Genomic DNA, 27,667 nt, shown 5'->3' with positions numbered 1-27,667 from the left:
AACTTCATTAAAATATCGTGTACAGAGCTGAAACTATGTTTACGGTGTATTTTTGCTTACGAATACACAAGGCGAGAACGCAGCAAGCACAAAAAAGATGTAAAATCTCATTTTTACTTAAGATAACAAATAATACGAATAATGGAAAGTTATGCAAACGACCAAACGCAAACTAACGCGAAAAGGAAATGATCTTCATTTCTTAGCACTTGCATACAAAGGAATTACTTCATACTTCAAGCTCATCGATTCGCGATAAGTTAGTCCGTCTATCTGTACTCATAATTCAAACAAACATAATACGAGAATATCTTGTGATTCATGAAGCTGCAGGAGTATCTCTTTTGCACAAGTTTAAAAATTGAATCATCTCATTACAGGAGCTGTTAATTTAAAAACTAATTTTCAGATGCTGCACATTAAAATATATTATTGTGTTTATTTTTCGCTGATTACAACCAAAAAATACAGTATAATAAATCAGAACACTAAGTACAATCTCGACGAGAAAGCGCCAAAACCATTTGATTAGCTCTCAGATAGCAGTTCATGATCATTCTCGCAGTGTTCACAGCGTCTATGCCTCCTAAAAGAAAGAGATATTTCGTACAAATTTCAAAATGAATTATTTCCAAGTATATGATTACAGAAAACATACTTTTGGAAATACATTGTTGAGAAATGCCAGCAGTGGCATTTGGCACATTAGAGATGATACTGTAGGACATAACGTCGGGATTCACAATTCCATTGCTGTCCATCTAAAATTATCAAAATTATGCAAAGTAATATCTTGATTTTGAAAATAACATATGAAGATACTTACCACATTGAATTGTTGAAGCATACACATTGCGAAGGCATTTAGTCGAGCTGTATTAGCCAACATTTTGGTGTTTCTGGCTATTTCGATAGCAGCTTGAATAATTTAAATTTTTATGATATATTTATACTATGTAAAAATCTTAGAATCTTTTCATGGATAGAAAGTTATTAAGCGTATTTTTGGCAAGTTATGACTTACAATGTGTAGCGCCGCTGACCCGAGCGCAGTTCGTTTCATATTCATGCAATGTATCATCTATTGAGGGTAGAAAAGTTCCCTATAAAATTGATCAATAGATATCGATGAATTAAAAAAATTAGGAATATTGGTAAGTAAAATTTTAAAAAGAAACCCACAAGAACTTGTGTTGCGCAGAAAATAAGGCAAATAACATGTAGGGGGATCATGTTGTCGCTTCAAAATTAAAATATCGACTGTCGTGCAACAATGTGTGCAAATAATGAATTAGCCGAGTTGTTTTTTTTACTTGTACAAATTCATGTAGATTTCTATCTCTATTTACATTATATTCATAATTATGTTGAAGAACACGTTAATAGCCACAATTTACTTCATCCTATATGGTATCATTTTTAAATCATCTTTACTTTTAGTAATAATGTGCGATATTTCAAAAACACAAAATTCATCGGAACAATTATCCACATAAAAAACTAAAATTCTCGTAACGTCTGATTATAATTTTGGGATTTTCCCAACGCTATCAGTTATTGCGTTGCATACAGATGGTCTGCTAAAAAGAATTAATAAACTGCACGTGTAATTGATGACAATCAACGTGATGTTCAGAACATATGCCACTTCCTGCTACAAGAAGAAATAGGGAGCCGAAACTTTACGTCGAAGAGATAATCTTTTTTTTTACACATAATATTGTTTATGCACGAATGCAATTATTTACACGTGAAAATAAATAATTAGGCACACAAATAGTTTATTATAGAAAAATTATTCTCTGCCTTGATATACTGTTGGTCGAAAAACCAAACGTTCACCTTACCGACCCACAATAAACTATCAACGGGACTCCGACGGTAACGAAAAAGCTCGCGTCGACAATCGGTAAAAACAAGACCCCCTTCAAAGCACGTCTATACTTACACATAGCCTACGTGCATAACATATTTATATAAAAACTACTCGCCATTACTGCAACAAGGAATGTGAACTTGGAAAGACCGAACTTTATATAATGCAATTTTTTCTGAAATAATCAAGTCTGCATTACATAAAAATGTTCAAATGACCCATCATTACGTACGATTTTAAAAAATAGCATATTAAAATGAAAATTCAATGTCACATCATAAACATTGTGCCCAATGCTCATACTCGCAAACAAATGCTATACGTCTCTCGTGTAAAGACACTGGCTCGACTTTACGATTCACGATTATACGGTATAGTGGTATAATCTTATTTTTAACCCAAATCTATAAATACCGGCAAACATTGTCAATCGAGGATGTATTTCATAGCTCGAAAAAGCAAAAACAGAATAGCCTAGTTGAAATGCAGTTCCAGGAACATCATCGCTATATATCATTCGAAAAAAGCTGTACAAAACAGTGAAAGGTTCGCGATGCTACGCAGTAATTTGCGGAGCAGCAGTAGCACAGTTATCCGCTACATTGTAACAATTTTTCTCCGCTTCTATATTTCGCCGTCTAATTAACCCATTGATGCAGCTGCGAAACGGTAAACTATGTTTCGAAAACATTTTTCTCGAAAAAAAAACCTCAGCTACTCCCATAAGGTTCTTATTTCAGTCTAGCCGAGGATAATAATTTTATTAAAAAACGAAGAAAGTGCAGCGCAGCGCAGGTATAAGATACCCTCATCGGCTCAACAAAACGGCTGTTCGATCGACCTCAAGGCTAATTAGACACGTCGGCTTTTCGACTGCTATATAACAGTCTAAAAGCGGGATCTCGTCGACGTGGAAATTCAAGTCGGTTGCAAATGCCCATGATTATTTGTTGACCTAGAAAACGGCCTTTTTTAACACTTTTTCCTATACGTAGAAACGTTCTCTCGTTTTTTTTTTTTCTCCAAATCGTCGTATTCAATTCCCTGCATAATACACACACACACACAAACACAACTCTCCATTGTGCAGTGCGTGTAAGCGCGCGTATTATACTTTTGTTGTGAATTATTCCGACGGTAATATCGTTTAGCGCTTATGCAATTGGAGAAAGCGTCGGTACATAATTGCGACGACTCATTCATCCTGCGAATGTATACATTTTCCGCACTTCGGCCTAGCAGCCCCGGAAATGCACTCGTGTATGCGATATATGTATATACATAAGACACACAGATTTAACGATGACTCGATGATCCGCCGATGTATCTTCTGGACTGTAATGAACAGAAAAATAGGCAATGATACGTATATGTATACACAGCTCCGTCGGCGCATCGACGGCCAGCACTGCCGCTCGAGGAGTCGTCCCGAGGCTTATATACCCCCCCACACAACGTCTCCGACTTTCATCGACGTGAGCCGACGGCTTGTGGTGGGGGACGAAGCTACTGCACGCGATCCTGAAAAAGACGCAGAGAGAGAGAGGGAGATGTGTATATATGTATACGTGTGACGCGAGCCGAGAGAGAAAAAGTCGGCTGTATGCGAGAGCTGTGTGTAACATGGCGAGAGAGTAGATTCGGTTGGTGTGTAGCGAGGGACATGGTTGTTTTTTTTCGTTGCGACTGATTGAGTCGAGGCTTTGCATATGACGAGTTGGAGTTTGTGTGATGTGTTTTGGAATCTGTCGTGTTATATATAGAGAGAGAGAGACGCTTATCGATGCTAAAATTATTCAATGGAATTCAATGTTCTGGATATGTGCGAAAGGTTTAATTAGTCAAAATTGCAGGTCGGGTCGGTTATATTTCGGATATACTTTTATTTTGCTGAAAACATGCGAGTTATACGCGAAAATGCGGTGTTTAAAGCTCGCGATGACAAAGAGCATGATATTATATTTTTGAAATTCAAGAGCTCAAAATCACACACGTGTGTGACACGCGGGCACATCGGAACAACGAAACTCATTCTCAGATCGGATGACACTATATTCCTTCGAATTTGTCCCATATCTCTGGTAATAATTACTTTCAGCTCTATCGAGATAATGAATATTCGAAAACGTACGTATTATCCAACGCTAATTGCACATATACATATGCATTGTAGAGCCCGCAGAGCCGATAAGATTATCAATCTCGCAAAGCGAATACGATAACATAGTTGATAAAACAGAACGATACATCATGTACAGCGAGTATAATATATAGTCTATATAGACGTCTTCGGCGGGGCGAGTGTAAATTTATGCACCTGTGCTAAAGAGTATTATCGATTATAATAACGTGCAACTACTCGAAACTTTCCAGATCTCGCGAAGAAAAATCGATTTATTAACCCAAGCGTGGGTTGCAAGAGCGAAGATTAGTCGATTAGCGTGATTACACCGTCTATAGCGTCCTCTCCTGCCTTAGAAGTCTCCTCGGTGCACATAGACTTATTTCGTCGCTATTGCGTTATTCAACGCGGTTAACTTACTCCGTATATATACTCTTATTCACCGACTTTGAAGTTTGCGCGAAAGTTTGCCTCTGACACGTACACGCGGGTGTCTTCATAATTCGCGACAGACTTCTGACTGTGTATGTACAGGGAAAATAATTCATTAGCAGCTCGCTTCGTTATATTGTTTCATATACACGTGCTCGTACTCTGCACATGTGTGAGCAGGCATAAAAACGAAGCTATGCATATATAGTTATAGGCTCGGGCTGAAAAAGCATCTGAAGCGTTACGATCGAAACATTGTGTAAAATTATGTACAATAGTATAACACGTCAATACTCTCTATACATAGTTGTTATTTCAAGAGCAGATTTCGCAGAGGAAAGATCAGCGCGCGAGGAAATTTGAATAATGGATTTGTGCAGCGCGGTGAAGAGAGAGAGAGAGAGAGAGAGAGAGAGAGAGAAGCGCTTAGTTATTCTTACACTTATTCAGTTTGTGTTTGGTCTTTCTCGAGTTATTTGCGAACCGAGTAGTAATGAATTAATATATAACTTCTTAACAGCTGTTGCGTCTATGCTTGGGGCTGTCGTAATGAGACGGAATAATAATGAGTGTTATGTTCAAGGGCGAATATCTTAGTGGTTTCACTTTGCTTTAATGGGGTATTAATTTTCAAGGAAAATCCGATAGAGACTTTGAAGATTTTATAGATTTTGAGAAAAAAGCATGCATCAATTATGATCTTTATGTATACAAAAATGAATGAATCCGACAAGTTTCATCTGCTGTATAAGTAAAGTTCCTTAATATTTACATTAATTACAATCTCGATATCTGTCTTAAGAGACCCCTAATTTACCTGAATTCCAGATCTATTCCAACTATTATCATCTATTCATCAGAATACCCTGATACCTATTTCATCCATACCCAAATACCTGAATTCACAACCAAACCTAATCTTTATCTATCCGCAACTCCCAGATATTACGCATAAATGGTCATCTTACTGATCATCTTTTTTTCCACGTGATTTTACTAGGTCTAGAAGCTTATAAATGAATCCGAAAAGTTTCATCCGCTATGTATAAGTAAAGTTTATACAATCTCGATCACTGTCTTAAGATACCCTTCATCCACCTGAATTCCAGATCTATTCCAGCTATTATAATCTACATAAACTCAATCATCATGATTCATCTGATTCATCTAAATACCCTGATACCTATTCCATCCATACCTAAATTCCCAACCAAACCTAATCTTCTGCATCCCTCCAACTCCCAGATAACAATCCATCAGAAATATTCATCTATCTCACATCCCACCATAAAACGCAACAAAATATACCTACAAATCCCTTATCCCAAGTCTATTTCCATTATCATATTATCCAGCCGACGAAACTCCACGAGCCATTCATCGCGTTTGGACGTCACATTCAAATACACCGAATCGTATAATGCAACGGTCTCGCGCGACGAATAAAGATCGAGCGTTATGCATTTATAATAAAAGAAAATAATAAAAGCAGAACAGCAGCAGTAGCAACAGCTACACCATATATACATATAACGGCTAAACGTTGGAAAACAATCGCGATGCGCTGATGCTCGGCGCAATTATATTACAATACAGCCAGGCGAGAGAGAGAGAGAGAGAGAGAGAGAGAGAGAGAGAGAGAGTCCGCCGAGCGATGAATGGAATAATAAGATAATGATGCGCGCATACGCCAACCCTCTTCGGAGAGAAAAATAACGTTCTCGGAACGTCACCCCGAAATTCTCGAAAAAAAGAGGTGTACGCAATAATTAACGACAACGACGACGTCGGGGACGAAAAAGAGAAGCATCATGAAACGGCTCTCATCGGTTATCGCCACTCATAACTGGCGTGAATTAGAATTGAGGGACTAAATATATGTGTACACTTATACACAAATGCATATCACGTGTATACAGCGTCGAGTAGTGCGGATAGATTTATACCTGTTACCGCGCACTCGAGTGAGAGAGAGAGAGAGAGAGAGAGAGAGAGAGAGACGGACCTTGTTCGCTGCAGAGCAGCAGCACCGGCAACGGCGGCAGTATAGGCTGGTAATAAAAGTATAAGAGACAGAGAGAAACGACGACGACGGCAGAGAGTAGTACAGGAAAGAAACGACGAAGCCCACTCTCTGTATAGCTCCTTCGTGTTTGCACTTATACAAGTCCATAGTGTATAGATATATGCATATACGTATACGCACTCATACATATGCAAACCTATAAGTGTGTATATATATACATATGGGTGTATATAGAAACGAGCGATTTTTCGGCCAATACGGGGAAAGAACATCAGCCTCGCTCGGGAAGAGAGAGAGAGAGAGACGAGAGGATCAAAAGCGTGTACGCGTAAATTGATGAACAGCGTGTGTAGCGCGATACCGTGAGCTACACACACACACACACACACAGCAAAGCGAGCGATAGAAAAGAGGAGAAAATCGTGCTCCGCAGCATATACAGAGAGAGAGAGAGAGAGAGAGAGAGAGCCGAGCGAACGAGCGAGAGAGAGAGAGGGAAAATAATAGAGCGAGAGGGAGAGATCCGCTCGCGAGCTAGCGAGAAAGAGAGAGACGAGTGGCCCTATTCCCCGCCTTGGCTTCGCCTCTTTATGTATGTGTGTGTACGTGCACACACGTATTAGAGGTTAATTCGCCGAGGTTCTCTTTTTCCAAGAAAAACGGGCCCTATCGTATCGGCCCAAGGCCCGGGAAGCCTCTTTCGGGGAATATGCGCGGATCGAGACTCGCACAGCCATAAGTCTTTTTTTCCAGAGAAGCCTGTCCCCCCACAGCTCTCTCGTCTTACGCATACACTCGACTCGGAGTCGGGGATAGTGGAGACGAGAGCTTTAACCGCGAGCTTGACTGGTGTGCGTGACTGTAGGTGTGTCGAGATCGAGAACGTGTTGGGGGACGAGCTGGAGGTATCCTCTAGGAGAAGAGGCTCCCGGGTCCGGGTTTGGGCTGGACGAAGGGTTTGGATACGGGGTAGAGCTCCGGGGTGCGGAGATTCGCGGATTTCTCGGGCTGGAACCGTAACATCTGCCGAGGCTCCAAGCGGGGCCAGGGGATAGTGGAGACGAGGCAGTAGCCGAGAGTACAGAGAGAGAGCGACGGAGACATCGGGAGCGACGAGGATGCAGCTCGCGAACTCGTCTCCACCGAGGCTCGCGAAGAATCAGCCTCGGATAGAGCCAGATTAAGCTCCGATTTTCGACCTAACCTACAAGCCCCGTCCATCCCGAGAACCCGTGGACACGATTCAACCCGGGCTGGACCCCCAGGAGTGTCTCCAGAGGAGCCGAGAAAAAAATTTGCGAAAAGTCAGGCTAGTGGAGAAGCTTCACATACGCGGTCGGTCCGTGCGCGCGTCAGGTAGGTTGGGTCCCTCTCCTCGCCCGCTGGCATCGCGCAGGCAGCCGAGAAAAAGAGAGCGAGACGGGAGTGCAGGGGCTCGCGGCCGCCGAGGGCGCCCCCTAGTGCCGCTGACTCGCCAGCCTCGTACTCGCGAGCGCTAGACAGAGACGGGGCTATATCGAGAGAGCCGCACATACAATATTTCCCACTACTATTACTCTCCAAGAGCGGCGCAGCGAGTTGGGGGTTGCGTGCGCCGCGCGGCGGCATTTCAGCCGCTGACTCCGCGCGGGCACGTTGTCGCGGCCAGAGCACCGCGCGCGCGTACATACACTTTTGAGGTTAGGAACGCCACCAGAATACCGAGATACAGTCGTCGCGCACTTCCGACAGACCGAGAGAGAGAGAGAGAGAGGGCACACACACGAATACATACAGACGTACCGTACAGCTGTGTGTATATGTATATATATATATACACACTTGCACACCGTACGTGTGGGCTCGAGAGGAGTACATAGCGCGCGCGCACATACGCACGCGGGTGTAGCGCGACTCGAGGGTGGGGGGGAAACCGACTCGCCCGGGAGCTCCAGGAGGCGCTCCTTCGAGGAGTGAGTCGCGCGCGCGCGCTCGTCGGACAAGTATAAAGACAGCGAGGACCAGCCGACTTCTGAAGATATACCGTGAGAGAGAAGAGCGAGAGGGAGGAGCCGGAGGAACGTCGTCGTCGTCGTCGTCGTGGTGGTGTTGACTTTGAATGGAGCTGGCAGCAGCGGCGATGCGCCACGCCGGCGGCGCCAGCTTAGCCCTGACGATGGGCCTCCGCAGCTAGCTACGAGGAGAAGAAGAGGAAGAAGAAGCTCCGGCTAGCCGCTAGAAGAAGAGGATTGGGAAGAAGAAGAGCGCGCAATCATGACCATAATAGTCTTTCTCATCGACACCTCGGCTTCCATGAACCAGAGGGCCTACCTGGGAGGTAGGCCCACACTGCTCGATGTGGCCAAGAGCGCTGTGGAGACCTTTGTCAAGGTATGGACCCAGAGAGGAGACACGCTTCTGCTGTAGACTTTCTTGTGAGAATCGGAGGATTCGACTGGGGGAACCCTGCCTGCTGAGATTGGAGCAAGAGCTGTGGTCGAATGTCTCTCGAACGTATCATGATAACAGAGAACTTTGGCAATTTTACTTATTACACTGTGTTACTCGTTACTTGTAGCTTTGACGCTGTATGTAATAGGCTAAGCGCACAAGCCAAAATCTTGTAAGGGTTTGGACTGGTTTGAGAATTTTGTATCGTTGAGATGCGGTCCTTGGACACTGAAGTGTCAACAGCACCGGCAGGTTGGATCGAATTTTAGATAAGACAGGTGCATACGTTCAAGGATTGCATTGAAACGGTCATGAATTCTCATGGAGTCAAACTTCATTCCTGAGATTTTATAAATATACTGAAAATTGCTATTTGTAATATTTATCCACATATGTTATCATGCATAAGATTCTTATAGAAATTTACAGCAGAGGTATGGTATCCGAGTATAACAAAGAGTAAATACACTGACCCAAATGGCACGAATTTAGCATTCACCGTGTTACACAGTTTTTTTCAACGTGACGTCAGTGTCTTCGCTCAACAAACAGTTCAAGTTCTATCATGTCAATAAATAAATTATACAATATTGCTCTCGTGTGTACATGTATTAAGCTGAAAGTCTCTGACATCTGTCAGTTGATATTTACAATTCAGACACAATAGAATTATACCATCTAATGTGATCTACTTTTTTTGCAGGTACGGCAAAGGTCACCAGAGAGTAGAGGAGATAGATACATGTTGTTGACCTTTGAAGAGACACCTCATAACATAAAGGTATAGCTATTGTTCTTCTGCACATTTCTCTTACTCCTTTTCTTTTTCAGATCTTGCGATGACTTGAGATTTTCAAATCTTGAGACGTTGGAGATTGAGAAAGAAGCTTATTCTAAACAGTATCAACCCAATGGTAGTTAACTTGTTGTAACATGCGTACTGCTGCACTGAGAAAATTATGAGTCACCCACACAACTGATGACAATATTTAAAAGATTTTACAATTTTAGCACGACTTGCACCTATTTTTAGGAATTCATGACATGCATACTTGCATGGTTCAGGTTTTGAAAAATGAAAAACTACTTATCCTTTTCTCAGAACAAACGTTACTTAATGAATAGATTTCTCAGGAGAGATTGCAAGGAACTAGATTTAGGTTAAATACTGTGTACACACAGATGCAACATTCACACACATTGGGTATTCAAATGTCAATTTGAAACAGTAGATTTTAGAAGTCAGTGACATTTATTGCTTCAGCTCTCGTCACATTTTTCATTCTGAAGAAACTCGATTTACAATATTTGTTTGAAAATTCAAAATGTAGCTTTCCTACTTCTCTGATAGTCTAAATTAAACGCTACTGTTATAGTTACTGACGAATCGACTGCCTCAAGTTATTAATCATTCAAACGTAATGAAATTTACGACAGGTACTAACAAATACAATTAACCCTCGTGCCGAGCGTCAACAGGCAGCAACTTTGAGCATTTAACGAAATTACGTTCATTATATTTCCGTAAATAACACCATGATCGGAAAACTTTATTGACGACTTCTGTCAAATTCACGAGACTCGGAATCGCGTTCGGGAATAGTAGGGGAAAACAGATGCAAGCAGTTAATTATTTACGACGCGACAATCAATGCGCGTAGATATTGAAAAAAGAAGATTACTAGATAATCGAAATACAGATCCTCTTCATCGAGATCAATCAATGGAAATATCGACTGATACTTTTCCAATAATAAAAAGTAAGGTCAACCGCGCGCGTATAATTCATCGTGAAAATTCAACTAATTAATTAACTAGCTGCACATCGGCTTTAACGGACAATTAACCGATATCGATCACATTAATTCGTGACGTCAAAGCATCTAATTACTCGAAAGGAATAATCAAGCCGAGTATCTTCGGCGAGTGTATGCGAGTCAAAGACCCCGAAAAAAAGACGTCGAAACCACCTTATCTCCCGCAACGCATCGCTTGCGCTCTGCCCTACAACCGCACGCACTCGTCGATCCAGCCTAACATACGTATATATAAACATACACTCGGACGATCTTGGCTCGACTCCAAAAATCTCGAGCGCGAAAATTGCCCACACGGAATCAGACTAATAACTCGCATTCCGTATACTTACAGGCCGGCTGGAAGGAGAACCTGGCGACGTTCATGAACGAACTGAAGAATCTGCAGTGCGTGGGTCTGACAACGCTCGGAGCTGCGCTGAAAAACGCGTTCGACGTGCTGAATATTAATCGCATGCAGACCGGCATCGATACCTATGGCCAGGGCAGGTGTCCGTTCTATTTGGAGCCGTCGGTCATCGTCGTTATTACGGACGGTGGAAAGTATACTACCAGCAATGGAGTTCATCAGGATGTGAGTATTTGTTTTACGATGTTTATGCTTGTGATTCATATTGAACAAATGGAAAAAAAAAACCAATAAACGCAATTCATTGTTACAGTTCACGCTGCCGATGCACGCGCTAATCCCAGGCTCCGAACTGACGAAAGAGCCGTTTCGCTGGGACCAGCGTCTCTTTTCCCTGGTCCTGCGATTATCTGGTACCCCGGCGGTCGAGAGGGATACGGGGTTGGTAGCAAGTGACTCGTCGCCAATCGACGCGATGTGCGAGGTAACCGGCGGACGTTCCTACTGCATCACTTCGCATCGCATGATGATGCAGTGCATAGACTCGCTCGTCCAGAAAGTTCAGTCCGGTGTCGTTATCAACTTCGAGAAGATAGGACCGGATCCCCTACCAGTAGCTAACGAAGCCCCCAACTCGGTGCATCCCGAACTCGATGAGGAAAACGACGAGGAGATGACTGGACCGACCGCCAATGGGTCGGTTACGGTAAGGGTAATGCAGGAAAACTTTTTTTTATTTTTTATTTTGACAGATGTAAAGTAGACGTGGCTTGAGTGCTGTTTTATCGACGGAGTGCGTTTTGGATGTGTCAAGTTTTATTCTTTTTTTTTTTGTGTAATCACTTATCACAATGGCTTAACGATCTAACAGTAATTCAAGCTATACGATTCAAATGATTATCTACTTAACTAACGTATTATGAACGATTTCCAGGGAAGAAACGCCTCGTACGCAAACTCGAATTCAGTGCCAGGCATAGCCAGCGTAATCCCTAACAATCTGAGTAACAATACGGCGTGGCACTCGTGTCGACGTCTGATCTACGTGCCACGATCGGCGCAAAAAGGTTTCGCCGTGGGCTTCTGGCCCATCCCCGAGAGTTTCTGGCCGGACATCTCGGCGAGTTCCTTACCGCCGCGGTCGGCCCATCCGAATGTCAAGTTTACCTGCACGAGTCAAGAGCCTCTCGTTATCGAGAACTTACCGTTCGACAAGTACGAGCTCGAGCCGAGTCCGCTGACGCAATTCATTTTGGCGCGGAAACAGCCTACGATATGCTGGCAGGTGTTTATCGCCAACTCCTATAAGAGCAGTGAGGTCGGTCATCCCTTTGGTTATTTGAAGGCTAGCACGAACCTCACCTGCGTCAATCTCTTCGTGATGCCGTACAATTATCCCGTACTTCTGCCGCTGCTCGACGAGCTGTTCAAGGTTCATAGGATGAAGCCCAGTGCCGAGTGGAGGGCACAGTTTGCGAATTATATGAGGACTATGCCCGCGTATTACGCAGCAGTGAGTTGATTTGCTTGTGATTTTTAGCGTCTTAAAATGACAAGAAACTTCTGATTTACAAAAATTTTGTTTTATTTTACAGTCGTTACGAAGAGCTTTAACGCGAATGGGCGCCCCAGCTGCTCTGGCCCAGACGCTCATACCTGACAACATGGACAATACCCTGTCGTATAGCGTGCTGAACTACCTCAAGAGGTTAAAGAATCAGGCGAAGTTGGAGTTTGACAGACTCTGCAATGAAGTCATATCGAAGCAGGTGGCCAACAAGAGTCTGGCCAACGGTAGCGCCAACTCCGTCCTCGAAGGTCTACGAGTCACGCCTCGAACTACGATCAAGAAAGACTTGGTAAGCATTCCTTCTTATAATCTTACGTGATAAATGACAAATTATCGATAATAATCACTCTCGCTTTCTCTTCGCAGCTATCGAACTCGCTGACGGATCTCAGGGACGAGCTGAACAAATTCAGTGGTTTCGTGGTTGGTCTGGTGAAGAATCACCAGCAGCAGCGAGGTGCACAGAGCTATCGTAACGCCTTCGACATACCGCGCAAATCTCTACTAGATCAGGTCGTAAGAATGCGTGCCAACTTCCTTCAACCAGGATTATCACATACGAAGCTACTGGACGACGACTACGTACACTCGATGCCTGTCTCGCAGATGGGCAACTACCAGGAATACCTCAAGCGCATGACGCCGCCACTCAGGGAGATCGAAAGCACGCCTGTCCGGCAACACATGTTCGGTACGTAAATTTTTATCTATTAACCAAGCCTTTTAAACTACATGGTTCGGAAAAATGTTTGCTTTGTTTGGAGATCTAATCTATCGATCGCGAACAATGAAAAGAGGTCGGAGCGAAAATTGGCGAAAAGCCTACTTACGGGTCAGTGAGCTTGCCTCGCCATTTATCCTACCAACCGTGAAAATACCTAGTTCTTACAGTTTCGACTATTTTGAAAACTAATGAGTCATTTTCTCTTGTTACAGGCAATCCCTTCAAAATCGACAAGCGCATGATGGTCGACGAAGCGGATATCGACATGGTGGGCGCGACTTCATCAGCCTCTAAGGGTCTCAAACGATCTCTCGCCAACTCGGAGGCTGGTGGCCTAGGCTCAGGAGGTGGACTTAACTCATCTCGACCTCCCAGCAAACGCAAACCTGGACCTATTCCGAAAGACATAATGGTTCGCCGGCCCTCGTACTCTCCGACCAACACACCACCCGGCTCTCCAGTCCCCTGGTCCGACCACGTCAAGCGTCCGACGTCACCACTGTTCCCACCAACTCCAGCCACGACGACAGCACCAGTCGCTGCCTCGCTGACGACGTCGACGAGCGTTGTGACGGCTGTAACTTCGACGGTGACCACGAGCAATATCAACAGCAGTGCCAGTATCCACAGCCTCATGATGTCCAAGCCCGAGCCAAAGCTCGTGAACGGAGACCTGCTGCTAGCCGCTGGTGTTTTCGAGCCCGTCTTGCCCAGTGGCAGCAACGGTGCTCTTGTGCATGGTGGTGCTGGTGCTAGTGCGAATCACGAGCCCGCGAACAACGTCGACGCGAAAGCTTGTGTCAGGACCGAGATCAAACTCGAGCCCAAGGTGGCTCAGTCGGAGGCGAAGGAACTAGTACCGCCCCACGAGAACAACAGTGCTGCGGTTAGGATTAAATGTGAGGTGGAGAGCGGTTGTAGTAGTAGTAGTGGTAGTAGTGGTGCCGGTGCAAAATCGGATACGATAGCGAACCACGTTGACGAGAAGCCGTTAAGCGAGCGCAAGCTCGAGGCTGCCGCGGCGATGCTCGCCAAAGAGCGGGCCCTCAGCAAGAAGGAGCTCGAGGACATCCGCAAGCACAACATCGTCGTCAGGGACCTCATTTACAAGGAGGTCAGAAGGAAAGGCCAAAGTGAGTGACTGAACACTTCCTTCTGTAAATAAATGCTCATGTTTTACTTTTTTCTCTTTAATATGCACTACGGTAAATATAATCGGGTCGCTGTAATTGATTCCCCAGAGTTAGGCGTCGGTAAAGCAGGACACCGGATACTCCCTTCGTGACGCGAAAAGTTCACATATATATGCAGTTATGCAAATGATATTTCAAACGGCTAAATAACAGTGTAAACACGCAGTCGAGAGCTGCTGCTGTATAAGCGGTAAATAGGGTAGGCGGATGTGCACCGCATACCTCGTGACTACATGGCTCCCTCTCCCAACAGTTCTTTTTTTTGCTCAGTTTTGCACGAAGCGCTTAGAAGCGTGATACGTGCGACGACGTATTATGTTTTTATTGATTCTGAACCCACTGAAAAACATTTTTTTACAGGCAATTGTGCACAAAGACACTTGCATAATATTATTTAAAAACAGTATCGTGTTAGCGAGCGATAAGGCTTTTTGTGTTTATTTTCGCTTTTCTTATCGACGTTATCGTCACAATTTTCTGTTTTAATGCACTGTGTTAACGTTCTGTCTCACCTTATATCATCGTGAGGATGTGGCACGCGACTTGATTAGAAGCGTTATTCACATTCAACCGTTGCGTGTAGGAAATAATAAACGGTTAGAGGCACATTTAAACTCTATTGTGTTCATACATAGGTACGGCCGAAATGTAATAATCGGAGATTCAAATAATTCATGCCAATTTTTCATGTCCAGCAATGGATGTAGATCTGTAATAAAAGAAAAAGTTTTCTCGTGAACTTTGCATTTTTAAAACGGGTCTTGCTAAACAAAAAATGAATATTCTCGGCAATAAAGCTACATCATTCGGACGAGAAATATAAAGTCTCGTAAGACAAAAACAGCCGAGCTCTTTCTTTCGTGAAAATAGGCCAGGCACTTTTTTATTGGCCACTTTATTCTCGCTTGGCTTCTCGATAATTCAAGGCCAAAAATAATACGAACCTTTAAAATAAAACACTCCCACTCATTATTGCAACGATCGCATTTTGACAAAATCCGCACTTTTGTTTTTGACATTGCAGACTTCACAGCCCTGTTCACACACCTGCAGACGATCTACGGCAGTCTGGACACGCGGTTGGCCTTCGTGCGCGACATCGTGAAGGAGTCGCTGCGCTTCAAACGGCGCAAGCTCGCCGGTATGCTCGAGGACTACCTGAAGAAGCTCCAGCTGGAAGACAAGAACGTCGTCATCACCCACAAGAGCCACCGGCATAACGGCGCCACCAAGATCACCTAATCCGCGCGCGACACTCGCGGATCTGTAGATATATATAGATATATGGATTATATTGATCGACCCCGAGAGACGCTTCGTTTACTATTATTTTTTTTCTTCACATTTCGCTGGCTAATTTATTCTTGTTTTGAAAATCGAGAATGGATCGTTGCTACCTTCGCGTGTCTTATTCCGTATGATTGTTTTCATTGGGCGAACGAGTCGTGCGTTTTTTAAAAAGAAGATCGGAGAGGCTCTCGACGCGACGAACGTTCTTGTAATACACGTTACAAAACAGCGCTGATTATTGGGCGCGATGATAATAATTATTACACTATTACTACTATTATTATTATTACTATTCTTATGATTATAGCGATTATTACTATTGTATAACGGGTCGTTAATCTCTGTGTAAATTTTGTTATTATATGCATATATATATTTGTTGAAAGAGCGGGAAAGGAACGGACACACACAGGTTGACTCGAGGTTCTGCCGAGTGATTAGCTCAAATTTTAAGGATCGTTCGACATTTTTCTTTTTCTCTTTTCGACAAAGATTACCGAGAGTATATAGATACAGGACTAAACGACGCCACGCGTCGGTTATTTGTAAAATAAAAGGAACCCTGTAGCTTTAGGTACGAGAGGAGGTAACCAAAAGCTTAAAGCAAAGCGATGAGCCGTGTATTTGTAAATGAATAAGGACGGAGATAAAGGTTTACTGCGTATTTTACAATGTATTTTACTAAATTAAAATATTTGGGAAAAATAACGAAACGTTGCATATTTTGATTCTTCTCAAGCGAATCTCTCACTCGCTCACCGCCAAAATTTCCACACTTTAGGATTTGTGTGCTCTTGTACATACATACGATGAGGAGAATTTAGAGAGAAAGGAGCAGACGAATGCGAGTGTAATGTCCCTAACCAAAGTTTTAACTACAGTGCCTGATGTTTTTTCTATATGATGATCATAAAAGTAAACGAAAAAAATTAGCTGCACTTCGTGAACGGTGAAATTGCAATTCCGGTGATTTCGAACAGTAGCTTTCTTGATCGACGATTTCGGTAGAAATTTTCGTCGAGTATTATTTGCATTTCCTTTGTACTTTTATACAATTTGATTGAATAATGACAAATGGAATTTTTTTTTAATTATGTGATTGGTACGATTGTTTATAGTGGAATATCATTGTTGAAAATCAACTTCTGTAAATAACGTGCAATTCTTTCTATATTCATTTTACTATGCCGCAAAGGCTGCATATGAAGATTTCACCGTTCGGTATTCTGGAAACTTTAAGTTTAATTGAAAAACAGCGCTAGACTTTGGTTACTTTCATCTGTAATATCTATGCGAAATAGCTTCTCCTTTTTTTTATTTTGAAACACGAAAAAAATTTTTTTTTTATTCAAGATCTTGATTATATTTTATTTTTATCAACATTGCACATTTAATTGATTCGACTTGGAAAAATCAGTCGTTTTTACGAGGTTTCACGTTTGAATTAAATCCATGAACGTAAAAAGCTGTTCGCAAAGATATTGAATTTGCTTTGAATGAGAAGCTTTTATTAAGTTTGAATAAATACTACCACGATGGAAAAATGCGTGTACAAAAAAGTAAAATAAAGTATTTCTCGAAACAAATTTGATATTCGCAAAATTCCTTTAGATAGTATTTTGATTTGCACGAATTTAGGTTACGTCGTGATGTAATTCTCCATAAGTTTTTTTAAAAAGTTGTACTTTTTAATATCGATAAAACTGTGAAACAGTATAAAGATGTGTTTGTAAATGAAAACCTTAAATATTCCAAATATCATGAGATTTTACATTTTTTACAATCGAATAGTAATGTCTAATGAAATTTTTCCATCTGGGTAATAAGACAACCTTGCCTTGCCTTTTCTGGACGTTGTGTAGCGAGAAAGTAAACAGAAACATTTTGTAACGAAACTGTAGGTGGCCGCAATTCTTGATTCCCTCGATATAACTAAACTACAGGTGGTTTGAAATTCAAAACTTTTTCATTCAGAACTGCCATGGATGTTGTCATACTTTTCAAATTTACTTGATTTCTTATAATCAGATCATAGATTTTCATTAGAAAACTGCACGAATACATATCTCTGATTTAGAGCAGAAAATATACATGGTCCTGTAGGTATGAAAAACTTTCGTTTTCAAACAAACTATTCGCGAAAAATCATTGCGTCAGGATATAGAGGCGATCTTATCCACAACAAAGGGACGAGGGATTCCGAAACGAGAACTTTAGTGAAGTCCCTGAAGTGGACGATGACAAGCTAAATACGCTTATCGGCTACGAAATATTGAGCCGAGCACCTTTTTAACACTAAGTGCGATTTCGTAATTTACCCAAAGCGTCGAAAGTGGAAAGTGTCGCGAAGTGAATATTTTTACGCAATCGATGAGTCGTACTTGAAAATTGGTTGATACTATTATTATTATTATTATTATTATTATATTATGATTACTATTATTACATGGTTGTTATTGTTTTTAGGAAATGCATTATAATTATTATCCTATTATACATAATGAAGTTGATCAACTTGGGAACTTGCATATGAGAATCATTGAATTAATACTGTGTAATGAAGCGATGTTAAAACAATCGCATCTTATAAAGACGAGAATAAAAATAGCGAATTATAAATGAAATGAAAAACGGAAACAAATTGTGCAAGTACCCAACCACACGAAATATTTGTGTATTCCTGGTGGAAATATTTAAATAGAATACTTTTGAAAAAATAACGAATTGTGTAAAATATTGTACATTTTTAAACTTTAAAATATGTAGCAATTGTGAAAATATGTAAATAAATGTAATGATTTAAACAGTTTTAATCGGTATGTGGATATATTTTTTGTTACATTATTTTCTAAATTATTTTTCGTTCTCTATTCTTTATGCGAGACTTATATTTTCAAAATCATTTGACAGTAATATTTTCACCACAACAAGCTAGAGCATGCAGCGTACTTTATTAATTTATGCTAAAAAATCGTAAAAAAATTAGCAATTCCAATGCAATGTCAACCGAATTTGATATTCCAATTTATTTTCGGCGACGCTCGCACATTGATTTGAACAATCGACTTTATTATTTAATTCATAGTTAAATATAGCCTCTTGACTTCGAGCAAGCTGTTTGCATCGCCTAGAGTCTATTAAAAATGCAAAGCCGATAACGAGCGACAGAGTCATCAGATTCGATTGAAATTGATTTTAACAAGAAACTAGTATATGCTGTACCGAAGAAAACTATAACAATAAGATCGCCCGATTCACACTCTGTATACCTACGCGTATACTTATTTATATGTGTATACGATAAAATAAAAACAAAAAGAGTCAAGTGGACACTCTTGAGTCGCGCCGCTAAATAATCAGTTTCGAACCTTTCGCTTCGCGAATGAGAAGAAGCGAGGAAAGCGAAAAGCAGAATAAGTGATTCGATAAGAGCTGTGTTCACCGGAGCATAAAATCGCGCGAAAGCTTTTTTTCTTATTGTGAATGCATAATTAAATGAATTTTTAAAAGTTTTCTGCGACCGACGACGAGGAGAGGATGAATTTTTCTATAAATTTACAAAAAATTTCCGACGGGTATAACTCAGCGACGACGAGAGCGTCGTTTTCCAATAACGAGTATATTTAATTATGCATAATAATGTAATCGCGTGTATGGCGTGTCAATAAACTAGTCTTTTTGTGTCAGAGACGAGCTACTGTAAATAGTGTATAAGGTGCTGTTGTGAAGGGATGTGAAAGTTGATCGCAACCAATCGCCGAACGATTCGTTTTAACGATGAGTTTTATTTTTTATTAGTCCACTTTATATACATTGAATTTTTTCTACGCCTTTACCTTGTCACTCTTTACTTGCGGATAGCTCCTAATCAAAAATAACTGTCACACGTCTGATTACAGAAAAACAGCTTTCACGTCACCCGAGCTTAACAGCATAGTTTCATAGAAGTACGATTCATCGATCAGATCGATATAATATCCTGAATCTATAATTGTCGACAAAAATGAACGATAAGTGATCCTCTATTGTATAGTATAACAGGTAGCGAGCCGACCGTGTACATAAAAAATTAAAAAGCGTGTACAATTTGTAAATAAAGATAAGAGTTCATGATTTCTTTTTGTCAAGTAAACGAAACGAATGGATAATATATACCGCAGCAAGCCAAAAATGTATATCGAACGCGTGTGTAATAATCCAATTGTTGTTTTCTCCGCCTGATAGAGTCGAGTAAATTTGGTGGCGCTGTTTGTTTTAAAGAAATCGTTGTATACTCCGCGGAAAGTCGAATTATGAAAAAAACACAATCTTTATCTATTCGATTCGTTTACTGCGATACGACGATAGCGGTTACATATATACCTTATAAAGTACGTCGAATAGTGCGATTAAAGCGTACGCGGATATATGAATTGTTTGATTTTCACGTTTATATTTTTGCAGAAATGCCGAGTATAAAGAACATTCAAAAAAGACTAAAAAAAAATATTGCAAAAGAATTCGACGTTGAACGAAGAATATGACATAATCGAGAATAAAATCCTTTTCGAAATATTATTCACGTTGCGCTTTTATTCGTATTTCCCTCTGGTATTTACGCTCAACTTTTGTTTGTAATATACTTAATACCTCGAATAATGCTACTCTCTGTTTACAGGTGAATTGGGAAAGATACTTTTTCAGTGATTCTCCCGCAAGCCTCCGGACGGTGCGAAGACAGTAAATAAGATAAACAAAGGAGAATAGTTACCATCTGAAACAATAGAAGCTTTGTAATCTTTCGTTATATATTATGCCAAGCAGAAAACGAGCGTTATGTAAATTGAGTTTATTTTGTATGATATTGTTATCTCGCTCGCGAATTTCTATATTTTGCACTCTGCGTTCAAATCTGAAATGCAAAATATAACACGGGATTATTCTGCTCTCTGTCTTCGTGATTATTTTTTATAAAAATCTCAAACTGTATTTTTATCAATTTTGTAAAAAAAAAAAAGCCATAATTACTCATCTCACCGATTGATCTTCATAAAAGACATCGTAAAGAGCGTCGAAAACTCATCCCCAAATCAATTACTCACGCATCGATGCGCACCCCCATAAAGAAAAACCCATCAGGCATCGTTCCGAAAAACCACCGCATGCACTGGCATGGCTCTCCCTCTTATATACCTATATATGTATGCTTTAGCCTTATAGAAAAAAAAATAAGAAACTTCATCATCTCAACGCTGAGGTCGCTGTGATCGCTCGCCAGATCTCTCTCTCTCTCTCTCTCTCTCTCTCTCTCTCTCTCCTCAGCCAGCCTAGGTGTGCCACGCTCGTCTCTGTGTGAGCGCGAGCGAGAAGGAAGAGGTCGAGGACCGCCAACCGTCTCTCCCTCTCTCTCTCTTTCACTCGTCGTCGTTTTGATATATACACTCTGCATCAGCAGCACAGCAGAGTAGCAGAGCAGCAGCATCTCTCTCTCCCATATATATAAGTGACTCATCAGCGCCGTTTATTGGAAAAATGGAAACGTCACATTGAGGCCGTGTATTAAAAGTTATATATACACGCAAGCGTATAACGCCGCCGACGAGAGTGAGTAGCAAAAGGAGTCTCGCGAGGGGTGGCGACTCGTGTTCCTCTCTCTCTCTCACGCTCACTCAAGTGTCTGTATGCGCGTTGTGTAGTATCGCCAAGTAAGAGAGAGAGAGAGAGAGAGCAGCGTAAAAGGGGGAGAGAGTCGTCTCGAGTACCTATACGACGACGGGAGAGTCTCGTCTGCCGAGACAAGAGGACGACGCTCTGCTCCTGGACGAAGCCGGATATTTATCTGTCCCATGCGAGAACAACGCCGCTGCTGTTTCATGTGAGTAATTTTTCCTTTTTTTTTTCTCGGCTGGTATATACTCACTTGTGTGTGTATATACATTGTGATCTGTCTGAAGCTTCTTTGTCGCACGCGGGAGCGAACCCTTTTCTCTCTGATGTGTCTCTCTTGATGCTTGTAGAGTTGTTCTGAGCACTGTGGAGCTGGACTGATGAGTCTGTGAGGTATAGGTTAGATTCTGCTGTGGAGCCTTAGAGTGGCTTACCGAGTCTTCTTTGGAGCTAACCTGTTGACTGGGAAATGGTTTGAGTTGATCGTAGCGCAGAGAACATTGCTTCTAGACTGTTTTATTTCTAGAAGATTGTATAATTAACGTGACTAATGAAGCCAGCCTTTCAGTGCCAATGAGATGTTTGTTTGATCGCTACTTTGCCATGTTATGATTAAGCATAAATACAGCATTGGTTCTGAGGATTTTGCTCCAAAACCAATCCTCTAACCTGTTGATATCTCTAAGTAAGAATATTTGAGATGTATTTTGGAAAATAAATAAATAAATACTTTGAACAGAGGAATTTTCCAATAAAGTGATTGCTTGATTATGATCAACAGTTTGGAATAGTAATAACACAAAGCGTAGTTTTAAATATTCAAGGATCAGTGAAGTGGTAATATTTCATCTGTTTTATTAGTCAGTCATTGCTTGCTCATCTAAAACAACTCACAATTTACTTTTTATTGCCACTTTCAATCAGATCAATTTGTTTGCTCCAAAATGTATTGATTGCTCTGTTTCACTCATGTTAAGATTCTGTAGTGTCCAACAGCCAGTCACTTATCAAAAACTAAATTTTCTGTTTTTACTTCTGATTACAGGTTGATAGACTGCTAGTTCTGTATATTTAGCATTTGTGAATATTAATTTTTACCAATATGACTGAATACAAGCTTGTTGTGGTCGGAGCTGGAGGTGTGGGAAAGTCTGCGCTCACCATTCAGCTGATTCAGAACCATTTTGTGGACGAGTATGACCCTACGATTGAAGACTCTTACAGGAAACAGGTATGAAGACTGAATTAGAAATTAGACATTGCTTATTGCCAACCGGTTACTTATTTATAAACTCTTACTTGGAATGCGCATTCGTTAGTTATCAACTTAGATCAAGAGTCAAATAAAGAAGTGTCTATTTATAAAGTAACAACCTCATGAAATATTTAATGAATCAATTTACCAAGAACAAGGCTAAAACTAAAATTACTTCCAATCCGCAGGTTGTTATAGATGGCGAGACGTGTTTGTTGGACATTCTTGACACAGCAGGTCAGGAGGAATACAGTGCAATGAGAGATCAATATATGAGAACAGGGGAAGGATTTCTATTGGTGTTTGCTGTAAATTCTGCAAAGAGTTTTGAGGTATTGAATTTACAACCTCTTTTTTCAAATTTCAAGAGTATCTCAAGGAAAAGTCGAGAACTATGTGTTAATCATTATGTGCAGGACATTGGTACGTATCGAGAACAAATCAAGAGGGTGAAAGACGCGGAGGAAGTACCAATGGTGCTGGTCGGTAACAAGTGTGACCTGCAACAGTCCTGGGCCGTCAACATGACGCAGGCGAGGGAAGTGGCACGTCAGTATGGTGTCCCTTTCGTCGAGACGTCTGCCAAGACCAGGATGGGAGTCGACGATGCGTTTTACACTCTGGTGAGTATTGTTTCACGAGATACTAGACGATAGATATCCGGGAAGTCTTCGAATGAGAATAATATCAAAAATAGAAATATTTGCGAAACGATAGCGCAGATCTCGCTTCTGCTGAAGTATGATGTCACTTGATGTTAAATCATGCTGGAGTATGAGATCACAGTGGAACTATTAACTGCAGTGACTTCCGCGTGCCTTGATCATTAAGAAAAAAATTCAATTAGACTCTTGCGGTCTGCGCTTTCTGAATCTAGATGGTTTTGATATTAAAAAGAAATAAAGAAGAAAACGCTGAATACGCTTGCTAGATCGGAGTTTTCGATTAGGGTTGATGATTGATTCGTGATTTCAGGTGAGGGAAATCCGGAAAGATAAGGAGCAGAGGGGTAAAGAGAAAAGAAAACGCATGAAGGCTGGCAACTCAAGTCGCAGGAAACACCGGTGCTGTATTCTTTAAATTGATAATTTTGTCATTCAAGAGCTAAACGAAAAATGTAAGAAGCTTTAGTATTTTTACCTCGTATACTTCGAGTTATTAATATTTGCACAACTCTCAATTAAGTCACAAAAAAGTGAGACGAGTGCAACAATCAAGCACAATTTACGATTTGAAATAACAATATGCGATTCTCTTTTACGAAAAATGTTGGTAAAGATCCGTCGATTATCTTCAATCAATATATAACAACTCAACTCTTGATTCGATAAATTTACATGCAGGCATAAAGGAAAATAGGCTCTCGTATGTATTCGCGATTTTAAAACTTGCTTCCATTTATCCGAAAACTACAACTTGGGAGTGCATGTTACAGCGTGTAAGGTGACGTTATTTTTCACGTGTTTAATACTTGCTTAAGTGTTTTTAAGTATTGATAAATAAGTATAGATATTACGTACTGTATTAATTTTACAATAAATGAGAACTTTGTTGCGACGGTACAATGACAAAGTTAACGAAGCACAAAACAGTCAAACGTTCAAAGCTCGAGCACTCCCGAGTTGAGCACATTTCAAACAAAGGCAATAAATCTTTTACTGTGATCATCTGGCCTCTAACATCAGCAAACGCAATGGTGAAGGAACTTTTATGTAGATTATACGCCGATTATGTATAAATCGTATAATATGAGTCGCATACGGTGTTGCTGAAAAATTTCATCGAGCGCTTTTTTATGTTGATACTTCATGCCATTTTTCAGCAAGGAATAATCATGAAATAATGAATGAAACAAGCATTTAACCCGACTAACGTTACGGAAAATAGTAGGATTTGAAACACTTGTTTACAGTACAAACCACTTTTACTAATTTCGATTAGTCGATGACAAGGCTTTCTTTTTAAATCTGGAATGCTTCTTTGTTGATTATTGTATGACTGTTGTTCAAACTGTACCATACTTACATATACGACTGTGTAAAGACCGGATCATCGGTGAGATTATATATAATTGTGTATAATGTATATAAAATTTTCTGAACCACAATCACTCACTTGACTCTACACTCTTGGTTGAAAAAGAAAAAAAAATAGCTACAATATAAATATGAAGGAAGAAGTTCGAAGTAACGTGTATAAAATGAATATCTGAATTCCGGAGACTTTGTTCGATGCGCACAGTGTAACAAAGTATCTGTCAGGAATAATTTTCTCCGATGTCGTGTGTGCTTTGATCCAAAACATTTTTAAAACATCAATATTTCTATATATATACACGCATACATATAGTTATCTGTGTAACGATTTAACGATTCAAGCAAGAAGGAAACGAAGAAAAGTAAAAAAAAATAAATAAATAATTAAATAAAACGAAAAAGCGACAGTTAAGGGCTTAGCGAAATTAGCAATAAAGTAAAACTTGTAAAGTTTTAGCTTGTAAACGTGGAAAAAAACGTGACGATTTTTCTTCTGTGTGATATAAACAAAGTGCATAATTGTTTCTTTCGATCGTAGTAAGCCTCGTGTTTAAGATTTTTCGACGAGAAAACTTCCTCTTCCCCCTTTTACTCGTGTTATATATTGTTATAGTCCGTTTTTTGCTCTTCGCCGTGTATTTCGCAATATGCGTCATCATCATTACCGTAACAAACTTAATATGTCCGTTCTTCCCCCCTGTCCCCCTCCTCTTTTTCTTTGTTTTTTTTTTGTATTAGCGATTATATTTTTTATATAAACTTTTGTACAACGACTCTACGCCGTAGGTCAGTCCCCTTTATTTAGCTCATTTTCCACTTCATTTCGATTGAGAAACTATCAATGCAAATCTTTGTTCTTCCAGCGCATGTGAACACAACAATATTGCCATTATATACAATACATATAAAATAGCGAACGCGCAGATGCACAAATTGTTGCCTCGATTTTAACGTTTATTTTCTCTCTTGTAATTAATCACATTGTAACGATGTAGCCGTTAAGAGGTATAGATCCCCGGCGTCTGTGCGTGTGATCAAGCTTCGCCGGAGCCTCGAAAATCGAATTAAACATGGATAATACTCTTCGGAGAGGCTCCGCAAAACTTCGAACGCATATTCCTCGGGGGACCAAAAAAAAAAAATGAAACAGAACCAAGCAGCGAGCGTTATCGAGATATGTACCACATACTGCACGATAGAGTTGATGTGTGAGTGAGAGAGAGAGAGAGAGAGAGAGAGAGAGAGAGAGAGAGAGAGAGAACCTTAAAGGCGCAAAGCATGACCCGCACGAGTGGCGCTGAGTCAGTGCGCGGCATTCCTCTCTTCTCTCGCGCCTCTATCGGGTCATGCCTATTTTTAAGTTGTCCGCTGCTGCTGCTGCACATACAACTCTGCGCGAGCCGCTAAAGTTACATATTATATACGCATATATTACCGTGCGCTCGTCGTTAATTACAACAGCCGCCAACATTGTATCGCTATATTACATATTTATACATATACTTTCCCGTTGATTATTATGATTGTATACATGTCGTCGAGGCGAAGCTCTGCCGTTTTCTTGAGGGGGATGTGTGAGTCTTTCGATATGACATATCCGTACGTGAGAGAATGCCAGGGATGAAGGGGATTCCCTGGCGTGGGATATTAGATTTTTTTTTAATTTGTTGGAGATCGTGTTTCGTTTTGTTGTCGTGGGAGTCGGGGTTGGGAGATATCCATACATTGACGTTATTTTTATCGCTGTTGTGTAAAAAAAGATAGAATTAATAAAGTTCGCATTTGTTCAATATTCGTAGATTAACGGCACGAATTTTTCTCTGAACTTCGATGAAAAGGGTAGTTTTATCATTGATAATAGCGTAGAAACCATAAGCTCTATTTTGTATGAAATGTGAACGTCGCTAAATACTCGTGTAAAAATATTTTCCTAACACTTCGTGTATTAATAACTTGGATGGATTTTTACATTTACAAACCTATCGTTGATGGACAAGAAAAAAAAGACTATTTTCGGGAAAAATGAAGGAAAAAAATAATGTAATTTTGATAAGCAATTCGCGCGATTCGTGAATTGTGCATAATTAGTGTGAAGCTGTTGTCGGTTCGATGGACGAATTTAGATGTTTTCACTTTCGATTCACAAAAAGACTCGGCAGAGTTTCGTCACGGGCGAAGTGAACGCGTTAGCTCAATATGAAAAAAAAACATTAATTTAGATGAATATATGCCAATAATTCGTTACGATTACTTTGACAATAATTCTGTACATAGATACAGTGCCAGGGCTGCGTTTTTTCTCTCCTTTTTTATTGAGGAAAAAAAGAATGTTATATAAATAATGATGAATTTTTCGAATCTTACTTTAATCTGTTTTATGTTCAAACGAATACTGGAGTTCTTAATCATAAGTACTGATATCACTTATTGCATATACATATGACGAAAATAAATTTTATTAAAAATACGTTCTGCCGTTGTTTTATTTCCACTGATTGTATATATAGCTGTAAACTATCGTTTGTTTTTGTTTGCATCGTGGATGCTACTTGAATCACTGAAAAGCTCTGTTTTGTATCTAATTTTTATTTATGCTTGTAAGATAATTTCGATAAGACACGTTCTTTGGTGATTTTACAGCGAATTTAATTAAAATTGCAACATTATATGGTGTAAGTAAAGAATATCGCAACTTTTCAAGTTGTTCTTGATAACGAACTATCACGAGGAAAGAGTAAGAGCCGCAGTCTTTATCAGAGCGTGTATAGCTATTGAGATTCCACGTGAAAATCGTAATCAAACAACTTCTTATCGTGTGTTATCGTTAAAGAGTCGATGAAGAGTCGGTGGAATCCAATAATATTTCGCGTCTTTGCGTACTCAGAATCACTCCTCATTAAG

General features: G+C 40.5%; 3 protein-coding genes and 1 long non-coding RNA gene across 10 annotated transcripts; 2 read left to right on the top strand and 2 right to left on the bottom strand.

Annotated features, from left to right (window-relative positions):
* Nucleotides 1–413: 413 nt before the first annotated feature.
* Nucleotides 414–7,866, bottom strand: LOC103317773. Of its 2 annotated transcripts, none has more exons than XM_031930797.2 (5): nt 7,789–7,866; nt 1,025–1,103; nt 827–918; nt 659–761; nt 414–586 (listed from the first exon to the last, which is right to left on the bottom strand). In XM_031930797.2, the coding sequence occupies exons 1-5, from the start codon at nt 7,843–7,845 to the stop codon at nt 489–491; spliced, it is 429 nt and encodes a 142-aa protein (XP_031786657.1). In that variant the 5' UTR covers nt 7,846–7,866; the 3' UTR covers nt 414–488. The 2 variants fall into 2 exon arrangements, with proteins under 2 accessions (XP_031786657.1, XP_031786658.1); XM_031930798.2 differs by lacking the exon at nt 7,789–7,866 and adding an exon at nt 1,183–3,281.
* On the top strand, nt 7,328–20,386 carry LOC100122196 (integrator complex subunit 6-B). 2 transcript variants are annotated; one of them, XM_001605749.6, is made up of 9 exons: nt 7,328–8,826; nt 9,590–9,667; nt 11,038–11,277; nt 11,366–11,758; nt 11,987–12,565; nt 12,648–12,911; nt 12,989–13,313; nt 13,559–14,479; nt 15,564–20,386. In XM_001605749.6, exons 1-9 carry the CDS (start codon nt 8,710–8,712, stop codon nt 15,779–15,781), a joined length of 3,135 nt encoding a protein of 1,044 aa, XP_001605799.2. In that variant the 5' UTR covers nt 7,328–8,709; the 3' UTR covers nt 15,782–20,386. The 2 variants fall into 2 exon arrangements, with proteins under 2 accessions (XP_001605799.2, XP_008214755.1); XM_008216533.4 differs by having other exon boundaries at nt 11,366–11,764.
* Nucleotides 14,536–21,988, bottom strand: LOC116417464. 2 transcript variants are annotated; one of them, XR_004344886.1, is made up of 3 exons: nt 21,729–21,988; nt 15,484–20,582; nt 14,536–15,248 (listed from the first exon to the last, which is right to left on the bottom strand). It is a non-coding gene; the product is annotated as an uncharacterized LOC116417464 (long non-coding RNA). The 2 variants fall into 2 exon arrangements; XR_004227718.2 differs by lacking the exon at nt 21,729–21,988 and adding an exon at nt 20,846–21,068.
* LOC100114262 (ras-like protein 1) lies at nt 21,074–27,233 on the top strand. Of its 4 annotated transcripts, none has more exons than XM_032599342.1 (7): nt 21,090–21,683; nt 21,826–22,160; nt 22,257–22,312; nt 22,521–22,706; nt 22,919–23,062; nt 23,147–23,353; nt 23,706–27,233. In XM_032599342.1, the coding sequence occupies exons 4-7, from the start codon at nt 22,578–22,580 to the stop codon at nt 23,808–23,810; spliced, it is 585 nt and encodes a 194-aa protein (XP_032455233.1). In that variant the 5' UTR covers nt 21,090–21,683; nt 21,826–22,160; nt 22,257–22,312; nt 22,521–22,577; the 3' UTR covers nt 23,811–27,233. The 4 variants fall into 4 exon arrangements, with proteins under 4 accessions (XP_001606521.1, XP_032455233.1, XP_032455232.1 ...); XM_032599341.1 differs by having other exon boundaries at nt 22,233–22,312; XM_008216530.3 differs by lacking the exon at nt 22,257–22,312.
* Nucleotides 27,234–27,667: the final 434 nt, after the last annotated feature.

Source organism: Nasonia vitripennis, chromosome 4 (genome assembly GCF_009193385.2).
Source record: "Nasonia vitripennis strain AsymCx chromosome 4, Nvit_psr_1.1, whole genome shotgun sequence".
Taxonomy (NCBI): domain Eukaryota; kingdom Metazoa; phylum Arthropoda; class Insecta; order Hymenoptera; family Pteromalidae; genus Nasonia; species Nasonia vitripennis.
Note: the sequence above shows the minus strand (reverse complement) of the source record. Positions and strands in the feature narration are given on the sequence as shown.